Source organism: Syzygium oleosum, unplaced genomic scaffold (assembly GCF_021117445.2).
Source record: "Syzygium oleosum isolate NSW1041296 unplaced genomic scaffold, Sole_v2.1 Sole_v2.12, whole genome shotgun sequence".
NCBI lineage: Eukaryota > Viridiplantae > Streptophyta > Magnoliopsida > Myrtales > Myrtaceae > Syzygium > Syzygium oleosum.
The window spans coordinates 5,095,834-5,118,622 of record NW_026607496.1 but is presented as its reverse complement, the minus strand read 5'-3'; the positions used below and the strand labels follow the sequence as shown (position 1 = coordinate 5,118,622).

Here is a 22,789-nt window from a genome sequence, read left to right as displayed (position 1 = left end):
CCTACTCTGCATGTCTTATAACCGGAATCGGACAGATTCCCACCAGTCCGGTTCTCAGGTCTCAAGTTATACTCTGAAACCATGCTCATCCCTAGGAGCGGTGGTGCAACAAAGTGGGAGATCGAGATGGTGATGGAGTTGCAGACGAGGAGGAGAAATTCAGAGGGAAGCGGACGTCAAATTCTGTAGAAGAAGAGTGACGACAAAGGGTTTTAAATATGTTTTGGTTCGGTTCGGGTCTATGACCCGAACCGAACCATTGTCATGCCCGTTTTTAAAACACATTTTTTGAACTGGAGAGATACCCGACCCAAAAAGGCTCGAAAGTTTCTAGTTGGATCGGTTCAGGTCGGGTATTTTTGACACCCTGTTACGTAGGTAGCATCACTCTTTTAAGTTTGACCTATTGGTGCAAAATCACGTAATAAGTTTTTTCTCAGCATCTTTGGCATCTCATCTTTATCATCCATAATCATTTTTTTATGAAAAAGGTGCAATTAGTTATTATCAATTTTCTAAAGCCCCTAGGGTTCACGAGCCATTTGGCCTATTTAAGCCAGATAATCAAACCATTATTTTTTTAAACAACCATGTGATGAGCAACTCCTACTATCAGACCTACCTCTCTCTCTCTCTCTCTCTCTCTCTCTCTCTCTCTCTCTCTCTCTCTCTGCCCTCAAATCTTCATGACACTGCAAAGAATTGCTAAGAGAATGCTAAACTGTTGTCGGGTCCTTCTTCGGGCTAGAGCAAGATCACTTGTTTTCTCTGCATTGGCCTTTGGAGCTACTTTGGTCACTCTTTATGAAGATAGTTTTGTCTTTTCAAGTAATTCTCTACGTTCTTTGAGTTCCAATGGAGAAACTCCTCGATTAATTCGTGGAGCAACTCACGAGACAGAAGCAAGAATTCTTGAGTCAACGTTCAAGCACTTGCAACTTCGTTCCGTGCATGAAGAGGTTATTGAAATTCAAGAAGTCAAAGTAGACGACGACGAGTACGAGAATATAAGACCTCTAGTTCCTCCTATTAATGTCACAGAAGAAGAGAGAGTCTCATGGTTCCGGAAAGTCTTGCCGGAATTCGATATATTCCAGTCAAACAACTTGACACGGCCATTTCATGTTCGCGTGACGGGTTTCTTTGGCCGGAAGAATAATTGCTCGGTACAGTTCTTCATGACGTGGATCTCGCCGGCGAGGTCGTTCGGGAGGAGAGAGTTCTTGGCCTTGGAGAGCCTCTTCAAGTCAAACCCATATGGTTGTTTAGTGATCATATCAAGAACCATGGATTCCAAACTAGGGTTTAAGAAATTCAAGCCCGTTCTTGGTCACGGCTTCAAGGTGATTGCAGTAACTCCGGATTTGCCCTTCTTGTTCAAAAACACACCGGCCAAGGCCTGGTTCGACGAAATGAAGGCCGGAACGAAGGATCCGGGTGAGATTCCATTAGCTCAAAATCTCTCGAACTTGATAAGAATTGCCATCTTGTTCAAATACGGTGGTGTGTATCTAGATACTGACGTCATAGTACTGAAGGACTTTGCGGGGTTGCGAAACTCGATCGGTGCTCAAAGTGTGGATGCGGTATCGAGGAGATGGACAAGATTAAACAATGCGGTGATGGTGTTTGACAAGAACCACCCGCTCTTGCTTAAGTTCATGATGGAGTTCGCCTCGACCTTCGACGGTAACAAATGGGGACACAATGGACCTTATTTGGTGTCTAGAGTGGTTGAGAAAGTCAATGGGAAAGGGGGCTTCGAATTTAAGGTTTTGCCGCCGATGGCTTTTTATCCGGTGGATTGGACGAGGATCGGAGGTCTGTTCAGGTGGCCGCAGACTCGGGCCGAAGCGAAATGGGTGGAGGCGAAGATAACGCAGTTAAGTGGGGGGACATATGGGGTGCATCTATGGAATAAGCAAAGTAGGCGATTGAAGATTGAAGAGGGAAGTGTCATAGGAAGATTGATCGAAGATCATTGTGTTATTTGTGAAAAGATATACGATTAAGGAAAATTTTCCGGTCAAAGGACCATTGTGTTCATCATTTTTGCTCTTCAAGATCTGTCAAAAGTTGTTTATTTTCCTTACATATCTCCTGGTAATTGTATAGATGGTTGTGTTCCTTTTGATTGGTACGTTGCAATAAATGGATGAAATGCAGCTATAATATGGCGGTTCATATTAGAAAAGGAAGTTGTGCATGTTCAATCAAAGGCAACAGATGTTCTGCTACTCTAGAAAAGTATATCGATTTAGTTATCAGTTTGATTACACCTGGCATAGCTCAATATACAATTGGTGTTTTTCAAATTAGAAGCAGGAAACTCTGCTTTTTGTCCTTGTAGTTGCATATGTTTTCAAATGAAGTCCATGCACTTTTAACTTGTCTAATCCGGTTTTTTTATTTTCGCAAATTTTCTAATCAAGTGTCTTCGACACCAAATTCCATCTAATCAAATTCAACTAACGAGGTTGTCGAACGACACCAAACTATGGTACGAAAAAAGCATGCCGATTCCCACGTGGATGTGGGTGGAAAAATTGAGGCAATATAGACAACGTCGGAATATGATGTGAATAAAATCTCTCAACATTGATATTCACGTGGACTTCCACATCGGAAAAAATCTATCCGCGTCCTATTGCGACGTTGGTAGGGGGACTTGATTAGAGAATTGGTGAAAGTAAAATAACTTAATTAGATAAATTAAAAGTATAAAGACTTAATTTGGAAATTCATGACGAGAAGTAGAATTTTTCCTAAAAAAAGTATAAGAGAGTGGAAAGAATATTTATATGCGAAGTCCCCAACCAAATAACACATGCATGACAATATCATAGAACCACCTTCTTGTCAAGGATAATTTGTTTAATGCACTTAAAATAACAATTGAATACAAGTATCAACCTTGTTGCAAAGGTCTTAATCATTATAGTATTAAATATATATGTTACATGTTTGGTAGGAGCCCAAAAAAAATAAAAAGTCGGCATGGCTCCAGAGAATTCACCTGCTATTTTATATTATCTTTGGTGACACAGCAAAAACCTAATAACTCCGTCTTCGTTATCTTCGAAATTAAGATAGAGTAAGGCGAGGGTTTTGAACTTGGAAGGCTCAAAGCGGAGTTGAGCTCGTTGGAGAGGCTCCTGTTTCTTCCTAGCCTTAATCTCTTCGAGGAGCTCGATGTGGATCCCGTGTTCTCATCGCACGAAACGACGTATCGCGGGAAATTAAACTTGCTCGATGAATGCCAATTTGGTGTATGGAGAAGTAAGTTGGAGGCTTATGATTAGGTGCCATCTTCGTTTTCGAATCCGAAACCAAAGCAAGATACAATGAAATAATTTCTCTTTCAGTGGTGTTATTGAGTTGTCACTTGTGGGTTTTCCAATGAGTTTCTAACGTGTTTTCGGAGGGGTAGAAGTTGAGAAGGAGAATTTCGAAAATAGAGATTGCGCATCCTTCGATTAATAGGTCTTAACTCCTTATCCGAAAAGAATGACAAGCTTATCATTATGATACTAATTTAAGAAACTTGTTCAAGGGTCGATTCAAAACTCCAATTCAGGGACCTGCTTGAGGTTACTTCTTGCCTCAATCCGTGTCCTAACCTTCCTTTAAGGGATAATTGTCCGAAAAGTCATAAACCTATTATATGATGGCCAATTCAATCCTAAATTTTTCATTGCAGATTACTTACTTTGTTATTAATCATAAGCATAATAAAATACTACATAACATGCTCCAAAAGAAACTATATCTATTGATGGCAGGAATTTTGGTGACTCTATCTTATAAATTAGGATAGATTAGAGCGAGGTTTTTGACATGGAGGGCTCATAGCGGAATAGAGCTCATTGCATAGTGTCTATTTCCTTCCGAGCCTCGCTTGATGTGGATTCTATGTGCTTATCGCACAAAACGACATATCACGGGAAACTAAATGTGCTCAAGGGATACCGACTCGGTTAGGAGAAGCAAAGTCGGAGGCTATTGATTAGGTGCCATCTTTCTTTTCAAATCCGGAACCGAAGCAAGATTCAATGGACCAATCTCTCTTTCAATGGTGTAATTGAGTTGTGTCACATACGGGTTTTTGCTGCTGAGTTCCTAAGGTTCCCAGACAGGTAGAAGTTCGAAAGGCGAATTCGAAAAATAGAGATCACGCATCCTTCGATTAACGGGTAATAACTTTTGATCCGAAAAGAATGACAAACCTATAACTATTATACTAATTCTAAAAAGTTGCTCAAGGTTCAATTCCAAAGTCCAGTTGAGGTTATTTGGTACCCCAAAATCCATTTCCTCAAACTTCCTTCAATGAGCAAAGATGTGGACCGTGGAGTCGTATCGCACGGTAATGCCTTATCGTACGAGCAAGATCCACCTCCATGAACGAGGATAACTCTGCCCTCCATCGTCTATCTCATTTACTGGATCGTGCCCGCTTCGATCGAAAACCTCACCGAGATCTAGCCATCATCGTCAAGGAGGGGCCGTCAACTCTAGAGGCCCCTCCTCCAAATCTCTCGTTCCCATCAATGAATTCATGGCTTCTTCGACAGCAAGGAGCTCAACATTACCATTTTATGGATACACTAACATGGGATGTCTTGGCGCTTTCATATAGGGGTGAGCAAGATGGACCGCCCAAATTGAGACCGGACCGACCGATTTGGTCCGGTTCTTGGGAATATCGGTCTAGTTCCCGATTCCTAAAAGTGGAACCGGTTCTCGGTTCTACAGTGGGAACCGGACCGATAAATATATATTTTTTTCTAAATTTTTTTATATTTTTTTATTTACTTTTTAAAATTTTTGAAAAAAATAGAAAGCCTAATCTAATTTCCCCAATTCTCTCTTGCATTTACCAATAAGTGATTCGTCCCATTGGAACCGGATCGGACTATCGGTCCGGTCCGGTCCACGGTCCCAAGACTATTCGGTCCGAACCCCAGTCCTAGAAATTGAGAACCGATCCTCTCGGTCCGGTTCCCGATTCTTGGGTTGGACCGGACCGGATCGAGAACCGCTCACCCCTACTTTCATATGCTCATCTTACTTCCTTATGATATAAAAAATATATATATATGCTAGCATTTCGCGTTAAGGAACGTGCAACTTTAAATGTGTCCCTAGTTATCTCGTACCGTCCTATCGCTTTATTCGTAATTAAAAAGTCTCTAGATCACTCCTTAAGAGCCATACATTATGCAAGCATGCTGCTTTCTTGAATTGGGCTAAGTCCAGACTCTGCCAAAAACTCTATTAACATCCAATTGGGCTCAGTTCCAGCCTAACCCCAAATATTGTCCGAACCCCAGTTGATAGGCAGGCCCGTTTTGGGACCGATGCTTACCTTGTCGCAGCCGATTCCCAATTTTTAAAACCGAAAATGAAGCCTACCCGAAACCAAACCAAACCAAACCGGCGATTGAGATTTTTGTCATTCGAATTCTACCCTCCATAACATTTGAGATTTTTGCTTGCACTTTTTTGTGTTTTTTTTTGGGGGGTCGGGTTGCTTGCACTTTGAGCAGTTCAAATTGTGACTTGTTTCACCAAATCCGTAAAAACCCGTATAGCTCAAGCTCAAATTGCACCAAAAACCATATAAGACTCGAAACCTTTTTGAGCTCGAAATATCTCTCAATTCAACGTGGAAAGTGGAGTAAAACACCGTTTAACCAATGCTCTTGACCCGAATCAATTTTTAACCAAAATCAATTTTAGCTGGGACGAGCACGTCTTCGCTCTTTTCGCGCGTCTCCCCGAACCAACCCCTTTTTTTTTCTACTGCCGCCATTCAAACAAAGCACGTCTCCAGAATCTTGACCCAACCCCCCTTCTTCAGTTCGAATTTTCAACCCCCGGATCCTAATAAAACACCATCAAAGATCAAATTTTTACCACCAAGAAGAAACCGAAATGCATCGAAACGAAATGGGTCGAGAGATTGGGAAACTAATTTCATTAAATTCCACTGAAAATCGAAAGAAACACGATCTACACGAGAGAAAGGAGCACCAAATCCACTTGTTTCTCGCCCAATCTCGCTTCACAAGAGAGACCCACCAAGCTAAAAACCAACTAAAACACAACCAAGGCAGAAACCCCTACGCTTCCATATACAAAAAAACCCCCCACGCTTCTCGTGTAGCCGGAACCCTAGCTAAAGCAGATCGGGGATCAGCCGCCGAAGCCGTACAGGGTCCTGCCCTGCCTCTTGAGGGCGTAGACGACGTCCATGGCGGTGACGGTCTTGCGGCGGGCGTGCTCAGTGTAGGTGACGGCGTCGCGGATGACGTTCTCGAGGAAGATCTTGAGGACCCCCCGGGTCTCCTCGTAGATGAGGCCGCTGATGCGCTTGACGCCGCCGCGGCGGGCGAGGCGGCGGATGGCCGGCTTCGTGATGCCCTGGATGTTGTCCCGGAGGACCTTGCGGTGGCGCTTCGCCCCGCCCTTCCCCAGCCCCTTCCCTCCCTTCCCGCGCCCCGACATCCTTCTGCTCCTTTTTCTCTCGAGAAAGCGAGGGGAAAATTTCGTTGGAGAAAATCCGGGAAAAAACTGTTCCTGCTTCGTGTCGCTGCGAAGCGTGTTTTTTATAGGGCGGGGGGAAAAATCCGGGAAAATTTCGAGTTGTTGTTTATTTCTTTTTTTTCCCTTTTCTTTTTTGGTGTGTGTGTTTCTCGAGCTGGGTTGTTGGCCGTTGGATCGGGAGCCATCGACGGACGGGAGCGGCGATCCGCGTCGCGGGATTTGGGAGATCGCGGACCGTAGATGGGCTCGTGAGACGGACGGCGGTGGAGGCGGGCGAGGGGCTCTGCGCTTTCGCCGGGGGGGCGAAACGCGGATCGGTGACGTGGCGGATTTCCTTGCCGGTCGGTGGCTTCGGAAGAGTTGCTTGTGGCGAATGAAATTCCGAGTGGTTTTTTTTTTTTGAACGGCGCTGGATTTTTCGAATGACCGTTTTGCCCTCGAGGTCCTTTTGGGCTCGAGCCCGACACAACCAAGAGAACTCTGACATGCTCGAGATCGACTCGTTTCCTCGCTCAATCGAACTCGACTCTCTGGCCCAAAAAAAAAAGAACTTTACTCAACTCGAAATAGTTGAACTCATAAAATATGTAAAAGAGGTGAGAATATAAATTGTTAAAGATATGTATTTGTGATATTACGTGATTACGTATATTATTATGTAGTTCTGTATATTTTCCTTGATTTGTTACTTTAGATAGTCGTTATGTAAAGCCTATAAATAGACTCGTGTATAATTCACTTGTCAATGAGCAGAACATTATTTTTTCTCTTTATTCACAATTCTTAACTTGGTATGAGAGCCAGCGTTATCTGAGGCGTGCATATCAAGCCCCACACCGACAACGTCTCTATCGATTCTCCGCCAAGAACGAAGCTTTTAGTCACTGTTCAACATAATTCCATTGCTCATGAAGTCTCACCGCCAAAAACCACCGGACACGCGTGGTGGTGTGTGCGGCGGCGTCCAGTTTCTGCCAACAGAAATTTCGGTATTTCAGAGTCTGAGGGCGATAAGTCTGAGGCATTGTTCCTTTGTGATTTGTACGCCTTCCTCCGCGTGTTTCAAAAAACAAACACAAACCCAAGACTCGCCATCCTCCGCCGAGCCAGTTCGTGAAGTCTCACCGCCAAAAACCACCTGACGCGCCTCTAGAAGGATCTGCGCGTGAGTTCCACTCGCCACCACAGCAACATGCGCCTGCACGCGCCACGTGTCTCCGTTCTACTGACGTCATCGCCACGTCGCCTCTGCTCTACTGACGTCATTTGACACGTCACCTTTGACAGTTGACCATTGACGGTTCAATCGGATCAGTTGGACCGTTTCCGTCACATTTCTGACCGTTTCCTGACCGGTTCTTGGTGATTTATGACCGGTTCCTAAAGTATTTCGACACGCTGAGTTCATTTTTTAGGCTTATTTTCTCCTTATTTGCTCTCTAGGTACTGTTTCCTCACATTTATTGTTCAAACTATTGTTTTTAACAAGGTAAAGTGCATATAATGGATTTATTTTGTAAGCATTGTTACCAACATGTTCATATGGCATCCCATTTATATCGATAACGATGTAAGCAACCTACTAGGCCAAACAATCAACTCCGAAGCCGAGGTTCATACGCACATCCATTTGCCAATGCTACTGCTATAGATACTTCTCCCATTGGACTGTTGGTCAGTTTCTCACTAGAGGATTTCCATTCCATTCTTCGAGAATCTGGTACTTTTAGCTTCTCTATTTCTCTTGCTATGTCTAATTCCGATTCATGGTATTTTGATTCCGTTTGCTGCAATCATATCACATCAAATTCTAATTTGTTTAAGTAAAAATCCTTCCTTTCATGCACCTACTATTCAAATAGTTGACAATTCTCTAATGCAAGTCAGCCATACGTACAGGACACATTTCCACATCTACCTTATCCTTACTTAACACTTTTATAGTTCCTCAACTCTTTCTAAATTAATTTCAATTGGATAAATATGTGAACTTGGCTTTGATGTTCACTTCTCTTTTCACGATTGTCATGTGCAGGATCCACAAACGGGGCAGATCATTGATGCTGGCCGTAGAGTGGGACACCTATTTGAGCTTGTTTCCTTAGATATTATCGACTCTATTTGAGCTTGTTTCCTTAGATATTATCGACTCTTTTGTTGGTTGTACTATTACAATGTCATCTGAAACTTGGCTTTCTCGGTTAGGTCATCCTTCTTCTTCTAGATTAAAATCTTTGATTTCAAGTAGTCATTTAAGCTCTGTTGTTGATAAACATTTTGATTGTTTACCTTGTCAATTAGGAAAACATCATGCCTTACCATTTGATCTTAGTGAATCTATTTTTCATGCTTCCTTTGATTTAATTCACTCTAGCATCTGGGGACCTTCTCCAACACCTAGGCTCTTGCTATTTTGTCATTTTTGTTGATATTTGCTCTCGTTATACCTGGCTTTATCTTATGAAAGCTTGCTCATATCTACCGTGATTTTGTTGTAATGATAAAAACACAATTTTTTCAAAAGACATCAAGGTTTTTCATACTTATAATGCCATGGAATATCGAGATGCAAAATTTCTTAAATGTCTCTCCCAACAAGGTACTCTTATTCATCATTCATGTCTAGGAACTTCCGAACAAAATGGCTACGTGGAACATAAACATAGGCATATCATAAATGTTACATGAACTCTTTTAATCTCTGCCTCTTGTCTAGAAAAGTTTTGGGGGAAGCTTGTCTCACTGATATATATTTGTGATATTTTGTGATTCTGTATATTATTATGTGATTCTGTATATCTTCCATGATTTGTTACTTTAGATAGTCATTATGTAATGCCTATAAATAAGCTTGTGTACTATTCACTAGTCAATGAACATAATATTATTTTTATCTTCATTCACAATTCTCAACTTATATAAATAATAAAAAGAAATATTATAATATTATAATATATAAAATTGTTTGTCACCAACACAGAAAAAAGTTACATAAAAATAAGGTAGTTGATTAAGTTCGCAAGCCGCTTTACGCTTGAACCCAATTGGACTTGGGCAAGCTGGGTGAGGCCGGCTTGAGGCGAGGCTCGAGTTTGCCTATTAACGGTCGCCGGTAGTTGTTGTGACCGGCGACCGGCCAAGGAAGAAAACCAAAAAAAAAGAAAAAGAAAAGAAAATTAATTTAAAAATAAAAATAATTAAAAATTCAATTTTTTTGGTAATCTTCCATAGAAAATCAAATCGGATATCGAATGGTGGAAAATATTTTCCAATTCTTTTTTAGGTCTCAGCCAAACAACGAAAAATAATTTTTAGAAAATATTTTCCTAAAAAATGACTTTTCAGAAAATATTTTCCAGAAAGTCACATTTTTCGCGAAACGAATGGAGGCTAATCTTAACTTATTTTCTGTAATAAAATTTGATTTAATTTTGTTTCAAATATACGGTTGACCATAGTGTTGATTTCTTCCATACGATGACTTGATGTATGGCTCATATCTTTTCTTGGCTCATATACTTTTGATTCATGTTTGAAGATTAACTTGTTTAGATTGTTGGCTTGACAACGTGGTTTGTCCATTTAATTTATATTCAAAACTTACACTTTATTTTATAATTTGGTTGCTTAAATTAGGTACAATTTATCTTTGAGTACATAGTTAATAACTTAGCTTTATCGTGTATTTTTTTAAAATGCTAATTGTGATTTTGTCCTTTTCTTATGATTTTTAGCAAATGATAATTGGAGAAATGGTTATCATTTCGGCCCATCTGATATCGTTCCAGGCTAAATTTTATATTAGAATGGTTTAATAGTGTAATCTAAGTCAAGTTGAGCTACAACTATGCCCAATTCGAGCTCAACTCGACTCACACACTCGATACTCGAAACTTGACTTGAGCATTAAAGTTTCCGCCGGAGCCCGGCTTGAACATAAAAATCAACATACTCAATCTCAATTCGGCTCAATGGAGATGAACTTATAAAAGGAACTCGATCGAATTTGTACATTTGTGGCTGAACTACCTAAATTGAAGAATTATGTGTTTATGTTTTACGTTCTTTAAATATTCTTTTTTTTTAATAAAAATAAGAACAAAAATTTAGATTACGCTGGCAATCTCTCAAGCCAAGTATTGACGAACTCAAATTTGATAAGACGACCCGAGTGGCTCGAGCTGAAGCTCGATCGAGAATCGGGCGAGCCCGACTTGGAGCAATTATCAAGTTGAGTTCAAACTTTCGAAAGCTAGTAAGCTCGAACCCGAACTGAACCGAACCGGCAATGCTAACCCAACACATAGCCCACCAGAAAAATCCCAAAAACCACCAATTGCAAAATAAATGATTTATTTTTTACCAAAAATAAATAAATAATTTATTCAACCAAAAAATAATTAATTAAAACAAAAAACAAAAACCTCCGGTTTCCTTCGACTCCATTGTCCAAGTCCAACAACAACAACGACAACAACAACAATCCATCGAGCGACAAAACCAAAACGCGCAAGGCGAACACCAGAGGCGCGATCTGGCCCAACGGAGCGCCCCCCGATTCAGAGGCCAACCACCGCCCCCGCCGCCGGCAACCGCCGTCTCCGGTTGCCCCCTCTCCGGCGACCTCCGCCGCCGTCCGCGTCCGGGAGCGTCCACCACCCCCCGATTCGGAGGCTGGGTCGCTGAGACTCGAGGCGACGAATCGTATCGACAGGTAAGCCCCCGAGATGGTCGGTCTGATTTGTCGATTCCAATGTTGAAATCTAGTTGGAGATTCCTTGGATGGTTATTGGGAAAGGGAGGGGGGGCGGGGGGGATTCGTGTGGGATTTTGGAATTGCCGCTTACGAAAAGGCTGAAGAGTCGTTTGGGTTTTTGGGGTGAGTCGTTTATGGGGAAGGCCGTCGAGGTTCCTTGCGTGAGCCTTTGGAATTGGGGTTCATATTCCCGTGATGTTTATCTTCATGGTTCGAAGGTATAGAGGCGATCGCGACGGCGGCTGCAGCGGCCTGTATGGGCCGCTATGGGCGCGAATTCGGATCTTGCCGCGATCACAGCCGGTGGAGGTTGCGGAGGAAGGCAGTGATCGGTGCGGCCTCTGTTGGCCCGCTAATTGTAGTTCATGTCAAAGGAGGGCCAATTGGTTGTGGGTTTTGCTGGGCTAAGCACGGCGTGGTAGGAAACATTAATAAAAATATCGTTTGAATTGGTCAACTCTGATCTGATTCCTGGACGAACTAGCTAACGAAGATATGGGACTATGAGTATAACCAAGCATAGGACATGAAAATTGCTGCATTGTGATTCATAGTATGCTTGTCTTTGCCGGCGGTTTTTAGCCGCCCCTTCCAAGAGTGTTTAATTTCTCAGTCACTTATTGAAACAAACCAAATGACTATTTCGTGACTTGCTCTGATGATGCGAGATGAACGTATCTCTATCCTTTTTCTGGCCAAATTGTGGTTTTTACCCCATCATTGTTTGTACCTCAGGATCATCACCTAAGGACAGTGTCTGCTTTACTCAGATGGTTGTAGTTGTTGGTGTTAAGCGTGAAAGAAACTTGGCCTTTTGACTTAGGAAACTAATGGCGTATGAGAAGATTTTGCTTCTTTCCTCCTGTGTCCTTATATATGTCTGCGCTTCTTCTTCTTCTTCTTCTTCTTCTTCTTCTGTAGGTTTTCTTTCAGTAGGAATTATGATGTTTCATATATGTGTGGATGAAGTTCATTTCTATTATGCATAAAGTGTAAAGTTTGGGAAGTTGAGGGCCATTCCTTATTGATTTCCTGACCTACAACGATAGTGGCAAGGCAGTTGCTGTCATAAAATCACATGGATGCATCTTGAAATTGTTTAGAAGCTTCTAATGCTTACTTATATGCAATCCTGGATCCTCAACTTTGCAGCTATGCAGAGTCAGCTTGTCTGCAGTGGCTGTCGAAGCCTTCTTCTTTATCCAAGAGGGGCTCCAAATGTTTGCTGTGCATTATGTAGCACAATAACCTCTGTTCCTCCTCCTGGTAACTTTCGTGATCTATATCGTCTCCAGCATACTCCTTTGATGTTTTAATTAGTATTTATTGCATCAGCACATACCTATGTTTTGTTTTTCATAAACATGGCCAATCTCCTTGTGAATGGTCTGCGACATCCTTCTCCAATGTTATTCTATATTACCTTTGTGATTTCTGCAACCTTTTTCAACCTCCCATTGTGTGTTTTTCTTTTCAGTCTACTACACCTTTAAAGATTGTCGTAGTCCACCCTAGCATCCTATTTTGTCTTCATCACTTATAGTATTGAGTAAAAGCCAAAGCTCCTGGTGGTTTGAGAGACATACTAGACGTAACAGACCACGAGTTTGGATGGTGAGACTGATTATCTTTATTTTTCCGGGACATCATTTTTGAAATCTTGAATAACACTTTCTGCAACTGAAACTGAACTTTTTTCTGCTTGGTTGCATATAGAACCTATATAATTGTTGTAGTGGTGTTCCCATTTGTCCCATGACTTGTGTTAATGTGCTTATGAAAATGCCTTTATGACATTTAACTCTCAAGTCTCTATAGGATTTCATTAGATTCTCTATGTGGTTGTGTTTGGCTGACTACATTTCCACATAGCCTTTGCAGGTTCAGATATGGCCCAGCTTATATGTGGAGGTTGCAGGACACTGCTTATGTACACTCGTGGGGCATCCAGTGTGAGATGCTCCTGCTGTCACACTGTGAACCTTGCACCAGTTACACCTGGTACTTTCTCATTAAACAACAATTAGCTTCCTCTAGGATTCTGTTGAGAGTTTTCTTTCTTCACATCATTTTTTGTAATGCTAAAAAGTTCAATTTCCCTAAATATCAACAATAAAGCTAATTGTGATGTTGGTTTGGAGTAGAAGCCAATTCTCTTGTTTTATTAGCTCCTTAGCCACATTATCGGTCTCGTCATAAGTTTTGAAGCGTAAGTACTGATTTTATTCTGCATGATTAATTTTGAGATGATAAAATGTTGGCTCTTGAGTGGCCATTTGTAAGTCGGAGCTCACTTAGGATTATTGAGCATCGTCTTTTTCTTAGTATGTTGCTGGAAGAGGTTGAGGAACAATATTTACTTTTGGACCTGATATCTGGATTATGCTTGACTTTGCTTCTTGAACCATTTCTTGTTGGAGTGGAAAAACTTTTTGTTTCATTTGGTTAAAAGGAGCGGATGTGAGAAATTTTTTCTTCTTCTTGTGGCGCAAGATTTTGTAGCGGTTGAAGAAAGAGCAGGAAATATGAAGAATGGACCTTAGTAAACTGCTTGGGATTTTTGAGATCTCATGAAAGAGTCTGATGGTTTTTTTGATTTTGTGCTCATGCTTTCCTTGGCAAGCTAATTAGGGGTGCAGGCTTCAGTAATTTCTCCGCATCAAGATACCATGGGTTGTCATTTGTTGAGATATGCTCAGAATCATTTCAGTTTCTTTATATGTGTTTTAGAATCTTTTTGGTATAAGTAGTGCCTGCTTACGTTTTCCATTTTTTTTTTCTTTTTTTTTGGGGGGGGGGGGGTTGGGTTGAGAGTGATATTTATTGGAGATCGAAATGCATTTGCAACATTTGGAACGTGGGTTTCACTCAAATTTGTAGGGCTTTTTACTCCCCATGCTTGTCATATCCGTAGTTGCTGAGCTAGTGTATCTTCTTTGTCAATGGATAAGCCATTTTTACATACTATCAATGTTTTGCTAGATGATGAAAACGAGCTTTTCGTGGTACTGGAATTGGAGGAGTAGTTTTAACATTTTTACAAGCTTAAAATTTGTAGGGCTCTTTCCTCCCCATACCTGCCACATGCTTAGGTGCTGAGCTTGTGTATTTTCTTTGACAATTTATAAACCATTTTTACATAGTATATACATTTAGCAAGATGATGGAAACAAGCTTTATAGTACTGAAATTGGACTAGTAACAGTAACAATTTTAGGGTGACTCCATCTTTATATCTTTTGAGTTCTCATCGGTTCATTGTCAGAACCTGACATAGACAAGCAGACTGACCAGAATTGTCTCTGTATAGTTGCTGATTTGGGTTTTTGAAATGGGATATTCTGTGGATGAAAGAGGAATTTATTGAGATCCTGAGATTATAATGGAGGTATATGGAGAAAAATACTCTCTTTGGCATCATACATCAATCTATTAGAAAGTAAGATGAGGGGTTTTCATAGCCTCACACAATATTTTTTTCATTTATTTGATAGACGCTATCAACTTCATTGTGGTGTTCATGGCATGAAATTATTTGGGTAATCTAAGGCCATGTTTTCTGAAAAGTGTCAGACTTAGAAGGGAATCATGATTCTGGTCCGACACCTATTTCATTTGGTAGGGGTGCGTTGAATCTTGAATCCCCATTCTGAAGGAATTGATATTCCTGCTCTCTTCCAAATTACGAGTCCTCCTCTTAACAATGGATTGAACATTCCTTCCTAGGCTGAAAATCAAGAGACCGAATCTGAAAGAGTTCCATTTTGACGTGAATCGCATCCTACCGTTGCTCATCAAGTTTTAGATCTCTTCCACCTCTAATGGCCTCTCACATTCCTAATGTTTTCCTCCCACTCTTTTCAAGACCATTGGCCATGTCCATCTCCATGACTCCAAACATGTAGCTTTTAGCCTCAAACTGCACCTGCTTCGTGTAAACTTTCTAGTGGCTTTCAGTTGGGTTTTTTCTTTTTCCTTGCCATGGGCATGTCTTTAAAAATTCGATGGCTCTAACAGGTTGACCTTTTACAGCTTGAGAACAGACCCCGTTCCATCCAGTTGACCTTAGACGGGCTACTTAGAAAAGTGGACTAGACTCTATCCCTGTTTTCAGTCTTGTTAAGACAGATGCTTGACATTTATTATGGGCTTGTTCCCTGGCAACTTAGGCATGGTATCGGAGTTTTAGGTCAAGAATTCTAATCTTTGCACTCCCTCTTGATGTCATTATGTCTGTTGATCATTTTGGTCCTTGTGCTGTTCGATATGTTTATCTCCGCAAACCTATGTTTCATGTGGAAGGTCCGACTTAGAAAAGGGAGAGTAGCGAGACGTGTCATTATCGAACAAGTTTGTTCCCTGACAACTTAAGTATTGCTCAAGTCTCTAAGAGTTTGTCCAGATATTAGTTTGTCTGTTTTTTATCCATCTTGCTTCTTGAGATATCTAGAACAGATATCATGGTAGTTAAGAAATATTAAATTTGACATGTATGACAGTTAATTGTCTTGGAGTCTCCATGCTTGTAGTTGGTCATTTTAGAGAACATTCTAGAAGTACACTGTAGAGTTTGAGTATGTTATGCGACTGGAAGTTATGATAGATATGCTAGAGCTTGGTGAATTTGTGGTTTTCGGATGATCATCCAATAATATACCGTTTTATGCACTTGGCTTCACCTGTATTCGGCCTTGTTTCCTTTTATTGGTCTTTCCTTTTCGCTGGCGTCATCAATGAGTACTTAAGTTACATAGAGATCATTCCCAACTGGTTTTTGCACAAAAATTTGCGAGGAATTACACACTGTAAGGCTGCTGCTGAGAGTGGATCATCTTCTCCAGTCATACTTTATTATTCGGGTTTATCAAAGTATGTGGAGTTCTTTTTATTATCAAGATATATGAGAAAAGCTATTAAGGTTGGTGGACAAGGTTGAAATAGGCAATCATGAGTTAGTTGTTTGTACAACAAAAAAGAGAAGTTCCTGGGCGATGATACTTGGCTTTTATTTTCGATTGTCAGCATTGTACAAATACTTGTTTCCTGTAATAATGGAGCTTCTATCTCAAAGACCCCATTGTTGTAATGTGCTGGTTTGTACCCTAAATAATACTTAAAAAGCTTTGGTTACTATTAATTGTCTTGTTATCCTGGTTGTGTGACCTGATTGCAATTATTTCCTTTGATGCTGTTTCTTCAGTTTGTCTCTTGCTCAACAACTTACGATGTTTTCTTGTGTCTTGGTGACTGTGAAAAAGCTTCCAATCAATTTGCTCATGTAAATTGTGGAAACTGCCGGACGATGCTGATGTACCCATATGGGGCTCCATCTGTGAAGTGTGCAATCTGTCACTACATTACTAATGTTGGTGTAAGTTTCATCAATTTTGTGGTAGTAGTTTATGGCCTCTATAATGTCTCATATATGTTTTCAGTTTATACTGTGAATTCTGTTTATTGGACTTCTTGACTTCACTTTAGCATGGAACCAATTGCCGACATTTTCCTTATTAATGTGAACCTAATATTTGGTGGTTTATCGTTGATTAAACTCTTTGCCCATGGGCTATTGAACCTTCTCTGTGGGGAACTAACTCGTTTTGGGCATTTTGAGGGTTAAAACAATTGATTCTCCTAATACCCCCCTTTCCCTGACACTTTATATATTTTGGCAGACGGGCAGTCCGAGGGTTTATGTTCCATCACAAAGACCCGATGGACCACAGTCAGGGACAACACCGTCTACTTCAACGGTATGGTTTCTCTTCCGTTTCCTTTCTGGTTAAATTATCGTTTGATCTTGCAGTTGCAACGTGTTGAGCTTCAATCTTTTGACGCAACTTTTTTCCCATTTTCTCTGTGGCTCAACCAGTCAATGCCCCAATCTACTCAAACTGTTGTGGTTGAGAACCCCATGTCTGTCGACGAGAGTGGCAAACTGGTAATTCCGCAAATCTCTACTTATTTCATAGACATCATTTTGAATGAAACGAAATGAATGCTCAATCTGGATGTCTCAGGTGACTAATGTCGTCGTCGGCGTCACAACGGAGAAAAGATGATCTATTTCCATCAGTTGAATATGGACATGGGGATTGGTTGTGAATACGATGTGAGAAGGACATTGACATTAGTACTTCCAGTACATTCAGATTTCTGTCACTGTATTGAAGATCTTGTCAAACTTGGCTCATTTGTTTGGCCCTATAATGCTTGTAGAGTGAATAAAAGTCTTGATATTCCTAGATGAGCTATGATAAAAAGGTGATCTACTTTTGTCAGTTGAATATGGACATGGATATTGGTCTGTTTATGATGTGGAAAATACCATTTATATCTGTACTTCAAGCACATTCAGTCACTTCATGGAGGGACATTTGTTTGGCACCAATATACACTAGTAGAGTGAATGAAAGTACCAACTCTTCAAGTTTAGTTTTCGGAACACCAATTACGTGCTTCACTGGGGCTTAATGACTAGAAAATGGTGATTTTGCCATACTTGATTGCTAAGTGCTTCGAAAGTGCTTGTTAACGAATTTGAGGTATTATTTACACGCCAGCTTCTTGGGAGAGATGTATGCTAGAAGTTTATACCGACCGTCGGTCTTTGCTCTCTTATCCTTATAATCGAGATGTCAATATACCGGTGGAGTTGGTTAACTTTGATTAGAGTAAGTATCGAAACCCATTAAAAGAGCTACCTTCTCTACGCGGAGAATCTGATGATTTTGTTGATGCAAATGCTCATTACACGGGCCTTGATACATGAAATTCAAATCCAACCAGTTGACATTGTCTCGAGCGGTTGGAAAGAACATGCACGAGATGGAGTTGCACAAAGATGCCTAGGGATTTAGCTGAGTTATTCTCAACTGCCATCAACAATACGAGAAACTAAAGTTGGAAATGGTTAGACTACCATTGAACGCACAACGCTCTGCTCTTTGCTCTAGTTCCATGAACACAAACAAAAGATCTCGAGTGATTTCGTCCCTCTCTTCCTCACCTTCCTATATAAACAATTCGCCATCTCTCCCGCATCAAGCATCAACACCTCTCCCTCTCTCTCCCTCTCTCTCCCTCTCTGTCTCATCCATGGCTCTCGACAATGGAGCGAAGCCGGAGGCCATGCATGACGCCACGCCGATATCCAAGGCGCCGAGAAATCAGGTCCTGTTGGTACTGAGGCTGGTCGCCTTCTTCGCGACGGCGGCGGCGACGGTTATTATGGCACTCAACAAGCAGACCAAGACGATGGTAGTCGCGACCATCGGGAGTACGCCCATAACAGCCACCCTCACTGCCAAGTTCCAACACACCCCAGCGTTTGTGTAAGTCTGTCATTTACATAAAGAATACCTGTTCTTTATATAAAGAGGATACAGCGAAGCAACTGAGAATGATTATGAGTATCGACAGAAGCAAATGCTGAAGTGATCTGCAGACTTCGCCAACAGACGAACTGTAGCCCCTTTGTTTCTTTACGCGTGATCGACTTAATTTATTAGACTAATTTTATGCGATAACTCTCTCACAATCGATGGAAACATGCATTGCAGGTATTTCGTGATAGTGAACGGAATGGCCAGTCTACATAACTTGATTATGATAATTGTCGAAATTTGGGGAGATAAGTTCGACTACAAGGGACTGCGTCTTGTGATGATTGCCATTCTTGACATGGTATGCATGATCATGTTTGGCCAATCCTATTATCAACTATATCCTTCTTCTTATGTCCCATACACATTTGTTTCATTTCACGCCCACATAGAATTCATGTTTATCTGAGATGAGAGACTATACTTTGAGAGCATATAATATTTTCTGTTGATACTGTTGATCAGTAACGCCATAACAGCATATCGCGTCGTATAACTATTGCATAATGAGGAAAAACTATGGCTATGGAGCAGATGACAGTGTCTTTAGCTTCCGGAGGGGACGGCGCTGCCACATTCATGGCGGAGCTGGGGAAGAACGGGAACTCCCACGCGAGGTGGAACAAGATCTGCGATAAGTTCGGGACCTTCTGCGACCACGGCGGCGGTGCCATCATCTCGTCCTTCGTCGGCCTGCTCCTTCTGGTGATCATCACCACGCTGTCCATTGGCAGGCTGGTGAAGCCAAGACCTGCCACTCTCTCCCTTGTATAGAGACTTGGTGAACCCATGAGACAAATCTTTCCTCCGATCACTTGTCTCCCTTTTGTGTGCGTGGGATTGGCCTTTGTTGTTTTGAGTGCCATGTTTACCTTGGATCCTTCTCAATGTTTTTACCCTCCTTTTGTTCTAATAACAGTGCTTTTTATGTTACTAGAAATATGCTTTTCTTTTCTTCGTTAGTTTTTGTAAATAGTAATGTGCATCCAGTGCTAGGGCTCGGCACGAGAGTTGCGTCCGGACCGATTGATACGAGTTTCGCGCGTTTCGTGGAGTTGGTGAGAAGGTCGGGCCGCCAACCGGGTGGTCCGAATTCGGAAGGGAAAAATGGAGACAATACTATGACTAGAGTTGTTTCCATGACAGTACTGCCCAAAGTCCCACAAGCACGAACTTCCAAACACGAAAGCACAAATCAGATCGAAATGGGGTGAATTTGACTCGTCATCATTAAATCTTAATGAATTTTGCAATTAGGTAACCTAACTAGTGTTTCCTTTCAACTATCTGAAACACTACATTTTCATTCTTCGTTGTAGTTAATGCACTCCAACTAAAACCCGACCAAATTTCGGGGAATTGCTGACGTGGAGCCTAGTGGCAGTGACATGGCTGAGAGTAGGTGTACCATGTAGCTCATATCATCTTCTTGCTAGATAATTAGTCAGATTCTGCTCCAACGACAGCGTCATTTGGAACGAAATGAAATCCAATTCGTTTGGGTGCTTAAACTCAAAATTCAATAAATCCGATAACAAAATCTACTAAAGTTATTTACCCAATCATAGAGACATTTGTTGAGCCTCGGAGGAGTTGTCGATGTTGTAATTAGATTGTGTGGGTTGCATTTGCACCCACAAGATATGAGAAAATTGTCGAAAAAGTCTCAAATTTATTGTACTTTAGTCAATTCAGTTCTAAACCTTTCAATTTTGCCAATTGAGCCTATCCAGCCAATTTTAGTCGGAAATCGCTGACGTGGACGCCGGCCGTCCTACATGCCATGGCCGACGCCAACGTGTACAATTTTTTTCTTCTTTTTTCTTTTTTTTATTTCTTTCTTTTTCTTTTTTTTTTCTTCCAAGCCTGATGTCCTACGTGGCATGGCCAGCTGACCCTCCCTAGCCCTCGCCTGTGGTTGGCGAGAGTTGGCTAGTCCTCGCTTGTGACCAGCGACCCTCACTGGATTTGGTAGACAAAAAAGGAAAAGAAAGAAAGAAAGAAAAATAAAAAATAAAATAAAAATTATAAAGAAAGAAAAAGAAAAAGAAAAAAACTATTTAAAACATTCTATTCATGTCAGTGTCAGCCGTTCTACGTGGTACTACCGGCGTCCACATCAGCGATTTCCGGTTAAAATTGGCCGGATTGACTCAATTGACAAAACATGAAAATGTGACTTAATTGGCAAAATTGAAAGGCTTAAAACTGAATTGGTCAAAGTGCAATAGGTTTAAGACTTTTTGAACAATTTTCCGTGCAACATACATAGATTTGACACTTCATCAACATTATAATTAGTTGGATCAAGCCCAATGAATTTTTCAGGAACCATCTAAAGTGCATTTAAGCCCGCAATACATTTGGACCTATCACAAACAAACATGATTTTTCAGTATCTAGGTGTGCTATATATAAAGCCGAGTTTTAAATCTATGTCAACTTCTCGGACGACCAAAACACAATTTATCTCATCTCAATATCAATACAAAAAATAATAAATTAAACATTATATATAATTAAGTGTTAAAGATATTTAGGATAATTCTGATGGTTTTTTGTATTTTTCAAGATTCTGGGAATATCTTTATTTGATTGTACATATTTTGATTAATATTTTATCTTATTTATTATTTTCATAAAGCTTATAAATAGGCTAATATAATATTCATTATGATATATCGAAATATAAAAAATTACTCTCTTCCGCATATCTTTCTAAATTTTCGAGCCAATACTATCCCTTTCGCGAATGTATCTCCACCTTTCATTAGTCAAATTCCACGGGCCACTTGTAATCTTGAGGATTAAAATCCGATATCTCTGCGCAATTACCTAGCAAAACTCTCCTACTATTGTCCATACCATCTTGCTAAAAATCATTCAGATTCATTTCGAGCGCATGCGAGAAAACTAGTATTTATATATTAGAACGATTCACCAGGCAATTCACGGGTCTTTGAGTAAACAAGCAACTAAGTAAAGATCATCTCATCAATGTGAACAAAAATATGTACTTTTTCTATCTAAGTAGTTGGTTATAGAGAACTAAAACCTGAGATTCAATATCAAAACGCAAAAGAAAGGATGAAGACGCCCCCACAACGCCCTTTCGGCACCCCCAACCCTTTGATTAAGCCTTCGATTCATTGATTATTCGATCTTCTAAGCATATGCATGGTGCTCTTGTTTCTAATTATCCGCCGTTAATCCATACTCAAATAATGATAACAATATAACACCGTTATTCGCGTAATGGAATGACTCCATGTGTACGAGCAAGCATGCGGGTGAGCCAATTTTAGACCACGAAATGAATGATATTGTAAAGCATTTTATTATAACCTAACCCTAATGCATAGTAAATAACGCAATTGTTATCGCAAATGATACATTAACTACAATGACATGGCAAACTATGTCAATCATACCGACACGACGAACAAAGGTAGGACGACATCGCATGATACACTGACACGGCATTCACGATGCATGTAACGTTACAATAACTATAATGACATGGCAATCCTCATAACTTGACAGTTGCTTTGACATGCCATCTTCTCCCTCTCGATTACCATCAAGTCACGTTGGTCGGCACTTACTTCTATTGACCTATATCATGTGAACTTCAATTTATTTATTTATTTTTTCAAAAACTGGAAATTACCGTTGATTAGATAACGTTAACGACACAATGCTGGGACACCATTTCACATGGCAAATCAGAAATCATCTTTGACTTGGGATTCTAAATTTATAATCTCTTCCCCACCCCCCAATGATTACGGGTAAAGGAACAACTTAAACATGATTAATTATTTGATCAGAGAATCAACGGCCCACATGTCACTTCCCCGCTTTTTTTTTTAATAATTAAAGGGAAAAAAAGGGAAAAATTTGAAGTTTCCACATGCATTTGCATGTTCTCTTGAGTGTATAGATCTAAGACTTTCCCCTTTTATTGCAATTTTAAATCATTTTTCTTTTTCAGATTATTTCCCACATTCTAGGGTCCCTTTACTCTTAAGTATATATTACATGGGGAAAAGCACCCGAGCCATATGGTCCACTTGATTAGTATAAATAGATTGTTAGC

At 40.6% G+C, this 22,789-nt stretch overlaps 4 protein-coding genes across 5 annotated transcripts; 3 read left to right on the top strand and 1 right to left on the bottom strand.

Moving 5' to 3' along the window:
* The first annotated feature begins 686 nt into the window (after positions 1-686).
* LOC115672300 (uncharacterized) lies at positions 687-2,012 on the top strand. The gene has a single exon (XM_030594077.1). It carries the CDS (start codon positions 687-689, stop codon positions 2,010-2,012), a length of 1,326 nt encoding a protein of 441 aa, XP_030449937.1.
* A 3,953-nt stretch (positions 2,013-5,965) lies between these two features.
* On the bottom strand, positions 5,966-6,545 carry LOC115672378 (histone H4). Its single transcript, XM_030594186.2, has one exon. The coding sequence runs from the start codon at positions 6,508-6,510 to the stop codon at positions 6,199-6,201; it is 312 nt and encodes a 103-aa protein (XP_030450046.1). The 5' UTR covers positions 6,511-6,545; the 3' UTR covers positions 5,966-6,198.
* A 4,463-nt stretch (positions 6,546-11,008) lies between these two features.
* On the top strand, positions 11,009-17,592 carry LOC115672377 (protein LSD1). 2 transcript variants are annotated; one of them, XM_030594184.2, is made up of 7 exons: positions 11,009-11,263; positions 12,458-12,571; positions 13,187-13,306; positions 16,564-16,676; positions 16,981-17,058; positions 17,178-17,246; positions 17,326-17,592. In XM_030594184.2, exons 2-7 carry the CDS (start codon positions 12,460-12,462, stop codon positions 17,365-17,367), a joined length of 534 nt encoding a protein of 177 aa, XP_030450044.1. In that variant the 5' UTR covers positions 11,009-11,263; positions 12,458-12,459; the 3' UTR covers positions 17,368-17,592. The 2 variants fall into 2 exon arrangements, with proteins under 2 accessions (XP_030450044.1, XP_030450043.1); XM_030594183.2 differs by having other exon boundaries at positions 13,178-13,306.
* A 697-nt stretch (positions 17,593-18,289) lies between these two features.
* Positions 18,290-19,630, top strand: LOC115672376 (CASP-like protein 1B2). Its single transcript, XM_030594182.2, has 3 exons — positions 18,290-18,639; positions 18,868-18,991; positions 19,225-19,630. Exons 1-3 carry the CDS (start codon positions 18,404-18,406, stop codon positions 19,462-19,464), a joined length of 600 nt encoding a protein of 199 aa, XP_030450042.1. The 5' UTR covers positions 18,290-18,403; the 3' UTR covers positions 19,465-19,630.
* The last annotated feature ends 3,159 nt before the right edge of the window (positions 19,631-22,789 follow it).